Genomic DNA, 16,185 nt, shown 5'->3' on the forward strand with positions numbered 1-16,185 from the left:
TCTGGAAAGAATTTTACAGTGGACTGGGCAGGATCTCTGTGGAGAAACCCACATTTGCCCCAATGAGGTGGGCATTTAATGGCCACTTAAGGGCCTTTTCCAAACCAGCCTCAGGAGGATGACAGATTAGACGTTGGTGGGGAGGATGGGAGTGCTGTGGAGTAAAAGAAATCATAGCCCTACATCTCAGGTGAAAAAAAGGGAGTAGCTCCTCCACCAGAATCCCCCTTCAGATGAAGGCCACTCTCTATTGTACACCTGGAGATCTCCATCAGCCCCATGTGGGAACTCCCACTCAGCTGACAAAGGGGCAAATCCCGAAAGCTAGTGGCGCTTACTACCAAATAAACCTGTTGGTCTTTAACCTGGTGTTGTGAGACTTCTTACTTCTAGTCCTGACATAGTCAGCTACCTCCATGGGTTCCTGGTGATGGGACGGGTGAACCGTGCAAATTGCAATAGACTCTGTCAGGACCCAAAGAAGCTGCCGGCAATGAATGATGAGCTGCCTCCGCTTTGGGAAACCCCATCTCTTGCAGCCACTATAGCGCTGGGCCTGGAGGGCCTGGACAGCTGCTGGGCAATCTGACTGGCAAACAATTCTCCAAGGTGGGATTTCTTCCCTGCAATGGATGGAATTGTCCCACCTGCTGCCAATCAATTCTCATTGGCAGCAGGCCTTAAGAATTGGCAAGGATGTGTTCAGGCCAATGTAATTACTGCATCTGAATCATCACATCTGATTCCCTGGAGGATTTGGGCAGCACAGTGGCACTGCTGCCTCACAGTGCCAGGTACCCAGGTTCAATTCTGGCTCAGGTCACTGTCTGTGTGGAATTTGTACATTTTCCCTGTGTCTGCGTGGGTTTCCTCCAGGTGCTCCAATTTTCTCCTACATCCCAAAGAGGCACAGGTTAGGTTGATTGGCCATGCTATGTCCCTTAGTGTCAGGGGATTAGCAGGGCGGATTTTTTGGGAATGCGGGCTCAATGAGTTGAGTGGCCTTCTTCTGCAAGGATTCTGTGATTCTATGATATAACCAGGGAAATAACGTACAATTGAGTAGATCAAATACATTCACTCAGCACTATTGCTTCTTTTTGATAATAAGTATACCTGGCAAAGTTTATTGGGGGAAAGTAAAAAGGGAACTGGTTGCCCAGCTAAAGATAGAATCAGAGTCTGGATCTTACCTCATCTGGTTTTGCCAGATCTCTGAACGGAATATTTTCTTTTCTTCGCTTCCCTTGATTCCATCTTTCCAAAAACTTGGTGAACATGTATCTTTCCATGGCAATGGGAACCTTGTTGGAGTCAATGCTGTTATAATCTTCAGTGGGAATAATGTCCAAATACCTGAGCAGAAGGGATTGTTTCATTTCCACTATACATCTCACCAAAAACAAAATCTTCATGCAGATCATCAGTGAGCTCACTTTTGGAATATGTGGCAGTTAGAATCCTACCGGACTAATGAGTGCAAACTTTCTCTCTCTCTTGTAAGGGGCATAAATGGACTATCTTCACCTGGTGCCCAGGATAATTGTGAGCAATATCTGTACTCAGAAAAACATGGTTGCAATAGAACGAATCTTGAGAAGAAGAGGTTGGAACTAAAGGTGGTTAATAGTAAGGAAAGACTCACAGAACTAAACTTGTTTCCACTGGAGAAAAGTAGATTTAGAAGAGATATGATAGAAGTTTGTGAAAATTGGTAGGATTCTGGGAGATAAGTATCTTAGACTCGAAAGTAAACCAGGATCAATAGTTTATTGTACAGTTGCAATATGAAGGATTTGGAGCAGAGACAAACAAACAATGTTGAGGTACAGATAAGCCATGATCTAACTAAATGGTTTGAGGGGCTGAATGGCCTTCTCCTGTTCCTATGCTCATAGAGCTGAAAGCCATTTGCTGCGATTTTCTACTTCAGTGCTCCAGTGGGATTGGGGATGCAGAAGCAGGGAAATCATACATTCCAGGACCTAACCAAACTGATCACAAAGTCCAACATCTCCTTTGATTTTCCAACTATAAAATTAATGGTGCTAAAATTTTACTGAATTTAAAATCCCACATCAATATACCTGAAATAAAACATGGGCTGAAAATTATTCCTTTTCCCAGAGTAGTAGAACAGAATTCCAATGAAAGAAAATAATTTTACATCAATTTAACAAAAATATCTGGTCAAATATCTAGGGATAAGTATAGATAGAGGTGATTAAATTCTGTGTGGAACAACAAACACTACTAACCACCACCGCCCCCACCACCGCCCCCACCCCCCCAAGGGGTGTCTGGAGTCTGCATGTTCTCTCTGTGCGTGGTTTCCTCTGGGTGCTCCGGTTTCCTCCCACAGTCCAAGAGACATGCTGGTTAGGTGCATTGGCCATGCTAAATTCTCCCTCAGTGTACCCAAACTGGCGCCAGGGTGTGGCGACTAGGGGATTTTCACAGTATTTTCATTGCAGTGTTAATGTCAGCCTACTTCTGACGAATAAATAAACTTTACCTTAACTTAAAATCCTATTAAATCTCACTGAATTTCCTGGAGGTTAAGGTCACCTTCTGAATTCCCTTCAATGGACTAAGCTAAAATTATGACAATTTATCATTGTTTGTTAGATTAAAATTATTACAATTTGATTCATAAATAGATTTGTAATGAATTTTGCAATCTCTAAGTTGTGCACACCAAGTTATTGAAGAATTTGGAGTTATGTCTGCTGTAGGTACCTGTTGTATGCTTCCAACTCCATTGTTAAGTGGTCTTCGTAATCCTGTTGTTCTTTTTGAAGGTTCCTGAGAAGGACATCAAAATGAATTTAGAAAAATGGAGAAAGGGGATTGCCAATGCACAATGGCACAAATTTAGAACCCAAATTTTGATTACAATTCTTCACTTCAAGGTGAATAAACTCATTGGATTGGGTAAGGAAAATAGGCAAAAATCAAAGAGTCATAACAGGTGTTATGACTGTAGTTTTTTTTAACATGGATGGGGTACGATGGGCTTCATGGCTTTCCCCATCCATATTTACCTTATGGTTTGATGATCTTGTGATCAGGAACCAAAGGCAGCCCATCATACCTCAGCAAGCTCCTTAAAAAGGCTATCCAATTACATCCACTTCCCTGTTATGAGAAGAGATTGGATAGGCCACTGTTTCCAAGTTTATGAGGGGCATAGATACGGTTCAAGAAAGACTGGTTCCCCAAGCTGAGGGGTCATTAGCAGAGGGCGTAGATTTAAGGTAGAAAGATTAGAGGGGACACGAGAAAAATCATTTTCATGCAGAGGATGGTGGGTGTTTGGAATTCACTGCCTGAGTTGTTAGATGACGCTGAAACATCAACTCATTTAGAAGGTACCTGGATCTGCATCTGAAGTGCAGTAACCTGCAAGGCTCCGTTCCAAGTGTGGGAAAATGGGATTAAAGTGAGCACTAGTTTCTTTTTTCACTTTTTGGGCCAGCACAGACATAATGGGCTGAATGGCCTCTTTCTGCACCATAACATTCTGATGGTTCGATGGGTCCTCAAGAGCCTGCAATCTTTTCCTTTTCAAGTACATATTGAATCCCACTTTGAAATTTGCAACTCAATCTGCCTCCAAAACACTTGCAAACAATTGAGCTTGCGTTTATTGAAGTGGCCTCTTTCATCATCACCTTATGTCCAAAACAACTTTGCAGCCAACAAGCACTCTTTTTGAAGTGCAGGCCTGGTTGTAATATAGGAAATGCGGCTGCCAAAACCACACATATCAAGCTCCCACAAACAGCAACATGACAGGACTGGATCTGTTTTTTGGTGATGATATTAAGGAATAAATATTGGATTGAACACCACACATAACTCCCTTGTGTTCTGTGCAATCGAGCCATCGGATCTCTTACATCCATCTGAGAGAACAGAAGAGACCTCAGTTGAACTGAAAGATATCACCTCTGACAATACAGCACTCCCTTAGTACTGTACTGGGAATACCTTTCCAGATTGTGGGTCTCTAGTGTGCTTTCTGGCAGCCTCCTTTAGGAAGTACATTCTGGATTATAACAAATTACAATATGAAATAAAGTTATCTCAATTTCCTCTCCTGTTCCTTTGTATAAAATCCTTTGAACAGAAGGAATGTATTGTGATTAAATGTGCATGAATCACAAAACGTTGCTTTGCAGGTGCAGCAAGTAATAAGGCACATAGAATTATGTCCTTCATTGTTAGAGGGATGGAGTTTAAAAGCAGTGAGATTATGTCGCAGCTGTATAAGATGCTGGTGAGGCATGAATGCATTACCTCACATTTGTCCAGATTAAACTCCATCTACCATCTCTCCACCCAAGCCTCCATCCTATCCATATCCTGCTGTATCCGCTGATGGTCCTCATCGCTATCCGCAAATCCACAAACCTTTGTGTTGTCTGCAAACAAGTTACATTTCCTCCAAATCATTTATATAAATTACAAACAGCAAAGGTCCAAGCACTGATCCCTGAGGAATGCCACTTGTCATAGCCATCCATTCAGAAACACACCCTTCCACTGCTATTCTCGGTCTTCTATGAACGAGCCAGTTCTGTATCTACCTTGCCAGCTCACCTCTGATCCCATGCAACTTCACCTTCTGCACCAATCTGCCATGGGGGTCCTTGTCAAAGACCTTACTGAAGTCCATGTAGACAACATCCTTGGCCCTACCCTCATCAATCATCTTTGTCACTTCCTCGAAAAACTCGATCAAGTTCATGAGACACGACCTCCCCTTCACAAAACCATGTTGCCTCTCACTAATATGTCCACTTAATTCCAAGTGGGAGTAAAGAATCCGCTCCAATAATTTCCCTACCACTGATGTAAGGCACACCGGCCTGTAATTACTTGGATTATTCTTGCTACCCTTCTTAAATAAAGGATCAACAAATTGGCTATTCTCCAATCTTCTGGGACCTCCCTTGTAATTTGGAGATGCCAGCGTTGGACTGGGGTAAGCACAGTAAGAAGTCTCACAACACCAGGTTAAAGTCCAACAAGCTAATTTGGTATCACAAGCCACAAGCTTTCGGAGCATTGCCCCTTCATCAAGTGAGTGGGAGTTGTGTTCACAAACAGGGCATATATTGACACAAACTCAATTTACAAGAATTATAAAGATGATGATAAGACATAGTTGCAGACAGTGGAGGATGTATAACAAAGCATTGTTTGAGCCCAGTGTCTCAATGGATTCCTTCAGGAATTAAGTTGGTTCAAAATATTCCCAATATTAACAAGCATATGTAAGAAACCTAGAAAAAATCAAGGCCCACAGCGAACAATACTATGAAGAATGGGAAGATTAAGAAAGACAAGGTAGATCAACAAATGAAGGGTAGGGTTAGCACCAAATTTAGGTTTTAAAATGATATAAACTGTGGCAGCAAGGAAAGAGGTAAGGAGTTCCACAATTTCAATACCATGTGTCATAAATATAAAATAATCACGGATAAATCCAATGTTGAGTTCAGGGAAAGGTTAAAATGTGAAACTCACTGCCATAAGGACTGTTTGAAGAAATTGGCATTGATGCATTTATTGGGAAGCAAGATTAACACTTAAGGGAAAAAACAATGATGAAAGGGTGAAGTAAGAAGGGTAAGAAGAGATTTATTTAAACTCTAAATGTCCGCTTAGACCAGTTAAGATGAATAGCCTGTTTCTGTGAAGTAAACCCTATGTCATTCTAAGTAATTTTGAAGTCCTCAAAAAGAACGAGTTTGAGTCAAGGCAATCCATCTTTATTTTAACACAATGGTGATGCAGGGAGAAAGTGTTATTTGGAGCTTAAATGAAACAACAGGAGAAAGTTCAGAAAAGCAATACGACCTTAATGGTATCAATAGAATAAAGAATGACTCCGGCAGAGATTTGAGAGTACAGATGAGTAAATAACCATCTATCAACTACTGTAAGTGCAAGTGAAGTGTCTGAAGAGTCTCCCAAGGCACATGTTGATTGTTCAATCAGTGATGGACTTTGACTTTATAGAGAGTTAAAGGTTTCGGAGCAGCAAGAAATTATCTGGTATATAAGAGATACGTCAACTTCTTGGAGCCAGATTCAGGGATGTGGGAGTTTCATTTCTGATAAGAGAGTAAGAGCATCAATAAAGGTTTACAGTTGGAATACAAATATTTACTTACTGTATCTTGCTGTGAAGGTAACGTATGGCACTCTCAGTATCACTTTGTTTCTCCTGAACTTTGCTCTGGAATGTCAATCGTGCTGACTCTTTCAGGTCCTCCTTCATCTGACCTTGTATATCTGTGTGAGGTGTAAACATTGACCCATCTGTGTAACAGTCCCTTAGAAGGACATTGTCCAGGATTTCAGCTGTTGTGGATTGCCTGATGGCAATGCTGTAACATTTGTCTCGAGTTAAGGGATTACCCTAAGTGAGAATTTAAGAACACATCAGTCACTTTCCGTTCACGAAGCAGCAAAGTTTCAGAAGAACATCTGAATTTCACAGTGTTCCTCTGCTGGTGCAGTTGTTCTGCTTCTGGAGGAACAATTATTCATATAGGTGATGTTAAAGGAGGGAGGACAGGTTAGGTAGGGTTGCACATGTACGACTTTACCTTGTTTGTCATTGTGGTGCGTCTCTCTCATCCGTGTGCCTGAGATAAACAAATCCCCTGTACCTTCCTTGATTGCACAGAAAAAGATCATGTGGCACAGCTGGTCTATATTGGCATTCATGACCCTCATCCAACCCATCTTCATCTGACCTCATCTTCATAAACTTCTGTTCCTTTTTCCATCATGCACTTAGCTAAATTCCTCTTAAATGTATCAAATGCTGATTTTAAAAATACACTAATGGGATGTGGATGTCACTGGCTAAGCCAGAATTTACTGTCCATCTTTAATTGCCCTTAAGAAGGTGGTGGTGAGCTATCTTCTTGAACCGCTATCGTCCATGTGGTATAGGTACACCTACAGTGCTGTTAGGGAGCGAGTTCCAGGATTCTGACCCAGCCACAGCAAAGAAATGGTCATATTGCTCCGAGTCAAGGTGGTGTGTGGCTTGGAGAGGAATTTGGCGGTGGTCAAGTTCCAATGTACCTGCTTCCCTTGTCCCTTTAGATGATAGTGGTCATGGGTTTGGAAGGTGCTGTCTAAGACTGGTCTTGCCTCAAATGCTGCCTGTAGTCAGATGTTTCACATTTCAACCACTCTCTTGGTAAAGAAACTTCTCCTTAGTTCCTTGCTGAATTTATTAGTGACTATCTTATACTTAAGATAGACTAATTTTGGAGAGCCTGCACAAGCAGAAACACTTTTTCTATCTCCTACTCTGTCAAACCCCTTCATAAATTTACAGGCCTCTATTCACTCACTTCAGCTTATCTTTTCAATCAGTGGTTGCTTGCACTTTAAAATGTGCTCAGTTGCTGTGAGGAGACACAGTGCATAAATATTTAATCCACAAGTTCATAGGGAGCCTCGGCTCAGCATCTTTCAACGTCAACAGTTAGTGTGGCAAACAGAAATTTGTTCCCAAACAGTTCATTACAGCTCAGTGAAGGCATGTGTTGACAGATTGAATTGCAGCAAAATCTGAAATGTATGTCTGTCACAAGATTCAGGTCCAAGTTGGGTACAGATCATGGGATGGTTATTCTTGCTGTCTGCCTCTCTTGCACAGTTCCATTCACGCCTGATGGCCCTGGAGGAGGAACATGTTTTGGTATGCTTACTACCTTCTACAAATGGTGGGCACTGCAGGGATTGGAGCGTTGACTGGACAAGGTTTTATTTAATACATTGTTAGAACAAAATGGCTGAGTGTCATAGAGTTAGAGAGGTTTGTAGCATGGAAACAGGCCCTTCAGCCCAACTTGTCCACACCGCCCAGTTTTTATCACTAAGCTGGTCCCAATTGCCCGCATTTGGTCCATACCCCTCTTACCCATGTAACTGTCTAAGTGCTTTTTATAAGATAAAATTGTGCCCACCTCTATTACTACCTCAAGCAGCTTGTTCCAGATGGTCACCACACTCTGTATGAAAAAATTGCCCTTTTGTATCTCTCCCCTCTCACCTTAAACCTATGCTGTCTAGTTTTAGACTCCCCTACCTTTGGGAAAAGATGTTGACTATCTTCTTATCTACGCCCCTGGTTCTTTTTATTCTACATATATGGGAAAAGGCCTTGTTCTGATGCCAGACCAAGATATATTCCTACTAATTGTTAGTCATCATTGGAGGTCATTTTGACTTTGTGCAATGCTGCAAAACAGGGAATAGGAACATGGGAACACAAGAGCAGGCCAATCAGCCCCTCAAGCATGCCCTTCCTGGAAGCAAATGGGTGGATCATTTTATATTTCTCCTGGCTTTTAGTTACATGGATTTCAACAAATTTTCCATCATTTAATCTAAAAAGTAAGTTGGGTGAAAAATAACCCCTAGAGGATGATAACTGTCTTTACTTTGAGTCTCAGCCGCTTCAGTCTCCTGAGGTTTCCGAGAACGTGCAGAGTGTCAGTGAGGGAAGGAATCACATTGTCTGAAGCATCAAGAACACACAGCCCCAAGGAGCTTGACAGAGGTAGTAAGCTGCAGATACGGTTAACCTGAATGTACAACTCGCAGAGTTGGGGAGCGTGCTGGACACCATCTAGGGACTCCAACTGAAACAGATTAAAAGCACAAAATGTTGTGATCACAACTCCCACACAAGACAGCGAGACACAGAATTACAAAAAAAACTATTGAATTTCATGGCACTACAGCATAGGCCAGTTTGCGCATGGAATCATATAATCGTAGAATGGTTGCAGCAGAGGAGGAGCCCATCATGCTCATACTAGCCCTCTGCAAGAACAATTTAGTTAGTCCACTCCCCCATCCTTTCTCTGTTGTCCTGCAATGCTTGCCCTTCAAACAATTATCCTGTTTGAAAGCCACAACTGAATCACACTTTCAAGCCGTGTGTTCCAGATCCTAACTACTTGCTGCATAAAAAGGTTTTTCCACATGCCATTAGTGCTTGCTTTGTGAATTACCATAGCCTTTTCTCTAAAGCCTTCACATCCTTCCTTAAGTGTGGAGTCCCAAATTGGGCCCAATAATCCACTTGTGAATAAACAATTTTTTTTTAAAGACTCATCCTAACTTCCCCTGTTGGTGTCTGCTATTTCTTTATTTAAAGAGCCCAGGATACTGTCAGCCTTTTGAACCACTTTCTCAACCCCCTCTGCTACCTTCAACAATTTGTGAACATTTACCCCCAGATTTTTGGTTTCCTACATGCCCTATAAAACCGTGTGCTTTAGTTTATATTGTCTCTCCTCACTCTTTCTAACAAATGCATCACTTCACATTTCTCTGCATTAAATTTCCTCTGCTTCATGTCCTTCGGTTCCACCAGTCTGTCTACATCACCATCCTCCTCACCATTTGCAACACTTTCAAGTTTTGGATAGAAAGCTTATTAGCAGATGGGAAGCAAAGAGTTGGCATAAATGGGTCTTTTTCTGATTGACAGGCAGTGACTAGTGGGGTACATAAGAACATAAGAAATAGGAGCAGGAGTAGGCCATCTAGCCCTTCGAGCCTGCCCCGCCATTCAATAAGATCATGGCTGATCTGTCGTGGCTCAGTTCCACATTCCCGCCCTCTCCCCATAACCCTTAATCCCCTCTCTCATCAAAAACCCATCAACCCGCGTCTTAAAAATATTTAGCGAGGTAGCCTCCACCACTTCAACGGGCAGAGAATTCCAGAGATTCACCACCCTTTGAGTGAAGAAGTTCCTCCTCAACTCCGTTCTAAACCGCCCCCCCTTTATCTTGAGGCTGTGCCCCCTAGTCCTACTATCCTTTCTGAGCGGGAAGAGTCTCTCCACCTCTATCCTATCCATCCCATTCATCATCTTATACGTCTCAATGAGATCTCCCCTCATTCTTCTAAACTCTAACGATTACAAGCCTAATTTATTCATCCTCTCCTCATAGCTCAACCCCCTCAACTCCAGCATCAGCCTAGTAAACCTCATCTGCACTCCCTCCAAGGCCAAAATATCCTTGCGTAAGTACGGCGCCCAAAACTGCACACAGTACTCTAGCTGCGGCCTCACCAATGCCCTATACAGCTGCAGCAAGACCTCCCTACTTTTATATTCAATCCCCCTTGCTATGAAGGCCAGCATCCCATTCGTCTTCCTGACCACCTGCTGCACCTGCAAGCTGGGTTTTTGCGACTCATGCACAAGGACCCCGAGGTCCCTCTGCACCGTCGCCTGCTGCAGTTTTTCACCACGTAAGTAATAATCCTTCCTACCATTATTCCTACCAAAGTGAACCATCTCACACTTGCCAACATTAAATTCCATTTGCCATTTCCTGGCCCATTCGCCCAGCCTATCTAGATCCTTCTGTAGACTCTCCACACCCTCCGCACAATTTGCTGTTCCCCCAATCTTGGTGTCATCAGCAAATTTCGACACCCTACACTAGGTTCCCTCCTCCAGATCATCTATATAAATGGTAAAAAGCTGAGGCCCCAGCACCGACCCCTGGGGCACTCCACTAGTCACCATCCACCAATCCGAATAACACCCGTTGACCCCCACTCTCTGCCTCCTATTTGACAACGAATCCTCTATCCACGCTAACACCCTACCCCCAACTCCATGTCCCCTGACCTTCTGCAATAACCTCTTGTGAGGTACCTTGTCAAACGCCTTCTGAAAATCAAGAAAGACCACATCCACCGGCTCTCCACTATCCACCGCCCTAGACACATCCTCATAGAACTCCAGTAAATTTGTCAGACATGACTTCCCTTTAACGAAACCGTGCTGCGTCTGCTCTATCAAGCAATTCCTCTCAAGATGCCTCGCTATTTCCTCCTTGATGACGGATTCTAACATTTTACCTACAACAGACGTTAAACTAACCGGCCTATAATTCCCTGCCTTTTGCCTGGCACCCTTTTTAAACAACGGCGTAACATTAGCCATTTTCCAATCTTCCGGCACTTCCCCAGAATCCAGCGACGTCTGGAAAATAACCACCAAGGCATCCACTATCACCTCTGCCATTTCTTTCAGAACCCTCGGATGCATTCCATCCGGTCCTGGCGACTTGTCCACAATCAGCCCCTCCAGTCTGTCGAGCACTGCCTCTCTAGTAACAGTAATGTCATTAAGACCCTCCAGTCCTACCACCTTTCCATCTCTAACACCCGGCAAATTATTCACGTCCTCCTCCGTGAAGACAGAAACAAAAAAGTTATTCAAGACCTCAGCCATATCCCCATCCCCTACCACTAAGTCCCCCTTCTCATCCTCTAAGGGACCAACGTTCACCCTAGCCAGCCTCTTCCTTTTTATATATTTATAAAAACTCTTGCTATCCTTTTTTATATTAAGCGCTAGCCCAGCTTCATAGTTTCTCCTACCCTTCTTTATCAACTTCTTTGTCAATCTTTGTTGACATTTAAACCTCTCCCAATCCTCTTGTCGCCCACTACTCTTAGCTACTCTAAACGCCTCCACTTTTAATTTAACACTTTCCTTCACCTCCTTCGTTATCCACGGCTTATTACTCCTCCTACTGTCCTTTTTGACCATCGGAATAAATTTCTGCTGAGCACCAAGAAAGATCTCCTTAAAGATCCTCCACTGCTCCTCAGCAGACCTACCTTCCAACGCGCTCCCCCTGTCCACATTCGCCAATTCTTCTCTCATCCTACCGTACTCCCCTCTGTTCAAACAAAGGACGCGCGTCCGGGAATCCACTTTCTCCTCCTCCATCTGCACCAGAAACTCCACCATACAATGATCACTCTCCCCAAGAGGATCCTTCACAGCAAGGTCCCTAATTCTACCCACCTCATTACATAACACCAGATCCAAGATAGCTCACTCCCTCGTCGGCTCCAACACACTGTTCCAGGAAACTATCCCGGCAGCATTCCAAGAACTCCTCCTCGAGCCCACCGCGTCCAACATGGGTCGACCAATCTATATGTAGATTGAAATCCCCCATAACTACGGCGGTCCCATTCCTGCACGCTGCACTTATTTGCGCGTTAACAGCCCGCGGCACCTCCAGATCATTATTCGGGGGCCTATAGACGACACCCACCAGCGTCTTCCTCCCTTTGCTGTTCCTAATCTCTACCCACAACGATTCCACTTTCTGCTCCTTGGCTCCAATATCATCCCTTGCTACCACCCTGATGCTATCCTTAATCAGCAGAGCTACGCACCCCCCCTTTTTCCTCCTGCCTATCCTTCCTAAACACTTGATACCCCTGGACATTCAGCTCCCAGTCCCTGTCACCTTGCAGCCACATCTCTGTAATGGCCACCAGATCATATCCATTTGTGCTGATCTGCGCCACCAGCTCATCCACTTTATTCCGAATGCTTTGTGCATTCAGATAAAGTGCCTTCATCCCAGCCTTCACCTGGACCCTATTTGCCGTAACGCCACCAACCCTACTCACGCCCCCTACTCCCTCTATTATTGGGACATCCTCGGCCTCTTCCCTTACCTGTACAAGGATCTTAACTGTTCACATTATATATTAATGATTTGGACAAGGGAACTAAATGTATTATCTCCAAATTTGTAGATGATACAAAGTTGGGTGGGAGGTGAGCAGTGAATAAGATGCAGAGATGCTTCAGCATGTTTTGGACAGGCTGAGTGTGTGGGCATATGCATGGCAAATGCAGTATAATGTGGATAATTGGGAGGTTATCCACTTCGGTAGCAATAATAGGAAGACAGATTATTGGGTGTAAATTAAGAGAGGTGGATACTCAATGGGATCTTGGTATTCTTGTGCATCAGTCACTGGAAGTAGTGCACAGGTACGGCAGACAGTAAAGAAGGCAAATGGTATGTTGGCCTTCATAGAGAGAGGATTTGAGTATAGGAATAAGGGTGTTTTACTGCAATTGTATAGGGGTTGGTGAGGCAAGACCTGGAGTATTGTGTGCAGATATAGAGTCCTTGCTATAGAGGGAGTACAGCGAAGGTTTACCAGATTGATTTCTGGAATCGCAGATCTGTAATATGAGGAGAGACTAAGTCGGTAAGGATTATATTCACTGGAGTTTAGAAGAGTGAGAGGGGATCTCATTGAAACTTATAAAATTCTAACAGGGTTAGACAGGGTAGATTCAAAAAGAATGTTCCCAATGGTAGGGAAGTTTGGAACTATGGGTCATGTTTTGAGGATAAGAGGTAAACATAGAATCATAGAAACTAAAATGAGGAGTAAGCCATTTAGCATTTCGAGCCTGTTCTGCCATTAATTTAGATCATGGCTGATCGTCAAATTCAACATCTCGCCCCCTCCCCTCATATCCCATTAGCCCCAAGAGCTATAGCTAATTTCTTCTTGAAATCGTATGATGTTTTGGCCTCAGCTACTTTCTATGGTAATGAATTTCACACATTCACCACCCTCTGGGTGAAGAAATTTCTCCTCACCTTAATTCTAAAAGGTTCACCTATTTACATTTATCCATATTATACTGTATCTGCCATGCATATACCCACACAGTAAAAAGTCTGACAACACCAGGCTTAAGTCCAACCGATTTATTTGATAGTAAACTCACAAGCTTTCGGGTTTGTCCCTTCGTCAGGTGAATGGAGAGTTCTGGCCTCAGACAGAGCATATAAAGCACAGACAGTTTACAGATTACTGATTAGAATGTGAATCTTTACACCTAATCTGCTGTTCAAGTCCTAAAGTGGCCGATAATGTGAGTGGAAGGAGCATTGATCACAAGTTAGAGATGTGTATTGTATCCAGACAGTACAGTAACTGATGTTTTGCAAACCCAGGCAAGTCACGGGGGTTACAGATAGTGCAGCATGAACCCAAGACCCTGTTGAGACCGTCCTCACCTTGCCGCTCAGAAAGGACAGCAGGACTAGAGGGCACAGCCTCAAGATAAGGGGGGAGCAGTTTAGAACGGAGTTGAGGAGGAACTTCTTCACTCAAAGGGTGGTGAATCTCTGGAATTCTCTGCCCGTTGAAGTGGTGGAGGCTACCTCGCTAAATATATTTAAGACACGGATAGATAGGTTTTTGGTAGGCAAGGGAATTAAGGGTTATGGGGAGAAAGCTGGAAAGTGGAACTGAGCCACTTCAGATCAGCCATGATCTTACTGAATGGCGGGGCAGGCTCGAAGGGCTAAATGGCCTACTCCTGCTCCTATTTCTTATGTTCTTATTTCTTACATTCTTATGTCCTCGTGTGTGTGGAACTTGGCTATCAGTCTCTGCTCAGCGAGTCTGCGCTGTCGTGTGTCGTGAAGGCCGCTTTGGAGAATGCTTACCCGAAGGTCAGAGGCTGAATGCCCGTGACCACTGAAGTGTTCGCCAACAGGGAGGGAACAGTCTTGCCTGGTGATTGTCAAGTGATGTTCATTCATTCAGTAATCTGCATTCCACATTCTAATCAGTAATCTGTAAACTGTCTGTGCTTTATATGCTCTGTCTGAGGCCAGAACTCTCCATTCACCTGACGAAGGGACAAACCCGAAAGCTTGTGAGTTTACTATCAAATAAATCGGTTGGACTTAAACCTGGTGTTGTCAGACTTTTTACTGTGTTTACCCCAGTCCAACGCTGGCATATCCACATCATTATACCCACACACACAGCCTATCCAACTCAGGCTGATGCCATCTCTGCTTCCTCCTTCAGAGCTGAGGTGAGGAGAAATTCAATAGGTAGCAATCAGAAACTGACTAGTTTTTTCTTTCATCCCCTCACCTGGATATGTGAAACCAATTGTAGAAACCTCCCTCTCGTTATGACCAAGGGCAGGGCTAACACCTGCAACGTTTCCTCAAGGGTGTGTTTCAGGACAGTGCAGTACAATTACTCAATGTCCCCTCAAGTTAACGTCCTGACGCAAACAGCATTATACGTTTCACATTCAATCTTTACTGATCACCCAATAGTATCGATCTGTACTCAACTTCAAAGAACCCACCCTTGTTTTCAAATTCACCATGGCCTCATCTTACCTAGCTCTGTAATTTCCTTCAGCGATCCATGCATCTTCCATTCTGGCTCTTTGCACATCCCATCAACTTGCATTTATTCAGAACTTTTAACATAGTAAAACTTCCCAAGTTAAGGCAAAATGTTAGGAAGTTGGATAGGTGGTGACCAGGTGAGGACAGCACGGTGGCCCAGTGACTGGGGCAGCACGATGGCACTGTGGTTAGCACTGCTACCTCACAAGGCCAGGGACCTGGACTCAATTCTGGCCTCGGGTCACTGTCTGTGGAGTTTGCACATTCTCCCTGTTTCCTCCGGGTGCTCCAGTTTCCTCCCACAGTCCAAAGATGTGTGGGTTAGGTGGATTGGCCATACTAAATTGTCCCTTAGTGTCAGGGAGACTAGCTAGGGTAAATGCATGGGATTGTGGGATAGGACCTGGGTTGGATTGTTATTGGTGCAGGCTTGATGGGCCGAATGGCCTCCTTCTGCACTGTAAGGATTCTATAATTTTATTAATCTATAATTCTATAAATCATTACCTGGTTGCCGCTGAGGGACAATTTAGTCAAGCTATTGAGAATGGGTAGGTTGGCAATGCTCCTGATTCGGTTATGCGAGAGGTCAAGAACTGTCAGTGTCTTGCAGCTTTCTAACCCTTGGAGAGTTTCAATATCATTGTGCGCCAAGCTCAAAACCATCAGGTGAGGTAAGGCACTGAGCCATGAAATGCTGCAATAAAAAACACACACATATCAAGAGAGAAAACGAACTTCAGCCCAAGTGTTTGGCGATTTTCCAATGAAGGTTGATCATTTCACTGGCAATTTTCAGGGGCTTAGTCGTAGAAATTCATCTTGGGCATTAATGCAAAATGGATGGAACCACATTGCCTGCAATATAACCAATATTCAATTTCATTGACTCCAGTTAAAACCCTGCAAACTCTGACTGAGGAGGGTAGTAATTTTTTTCAGATTTGAGATCAAAGGAGAAAGGGAATTCAGGGTAGATTGCAGTGAAATGTATCAGTTGATTATAAGTCAGTAAACATCCAAAGAGAAAGAGCATGTAAAGTTGCAATATTTGACCTTGAGGTAAATTTTGCAACAAATATGAAGAGAAAGGCACACTCAAGTAATGGTCAACCAC

The 16,185-nt window shown here is 43.6% G+C and overlaps 1 protein-coding gene across 2 annotated transcripts in view; it reads right to left on the bottom strand.

Annotated features, from left to right (window-relative positions):
* The window catches only part of LOC145355652 (uncharacterized), a 40,936-nt gene extending 25,173 nt beyond the window's left edge, over positions 1–15,763 (bottom strand). The window contains exons 1-5 of one of the 2 annotated variants that reach the window (XM_080207897.1): positions 15,576–15,763; positions 8,481–8,681; positions 6,186–6,433; positions 2,740–2,805; positions 1,194–1,356 (exon numbers count right to left, since the gene is read on the bottom strand). In XM_080207897.1, coding sequence (XP_080064023.1) covers positions 1,194–1,356; positions 2,740–2,805; positions 6,186–6,433; positions 8,481–8,681; positions 15,576–15,734 — 837 coding nt within the window. In that variant the 5' untranslated portion in view covers positions 15,735–15,763. The remainder of the gene's footprint in view (positions 1–1,193; positions 1,357–2,739; positions 2,806–6,185; positions 6,434–8,480; positions 8,682–15,575) is intronic. The other variant, XM_080207898.1, reaches the window with a different exon arrangement.
* Positions 15,764–16,185: the final 422 nt, after the last annotated feature.

This window comes from Carcharhinus amblyrhynchos, chromosome 19, assembly GCF_965287045.1.
Source record: "Carcharhinus amblyrhynchos chromosome 19, sCarAmb.v2.hapA, whole genome shotgun sequence".
NCBI lineage: Eukaryota > Metazoa > Chordata > Chondrichthyes > Carcharhiniformes > Carcharhinidae > Carcharhinus > Carcharhinus amblyrhynchos.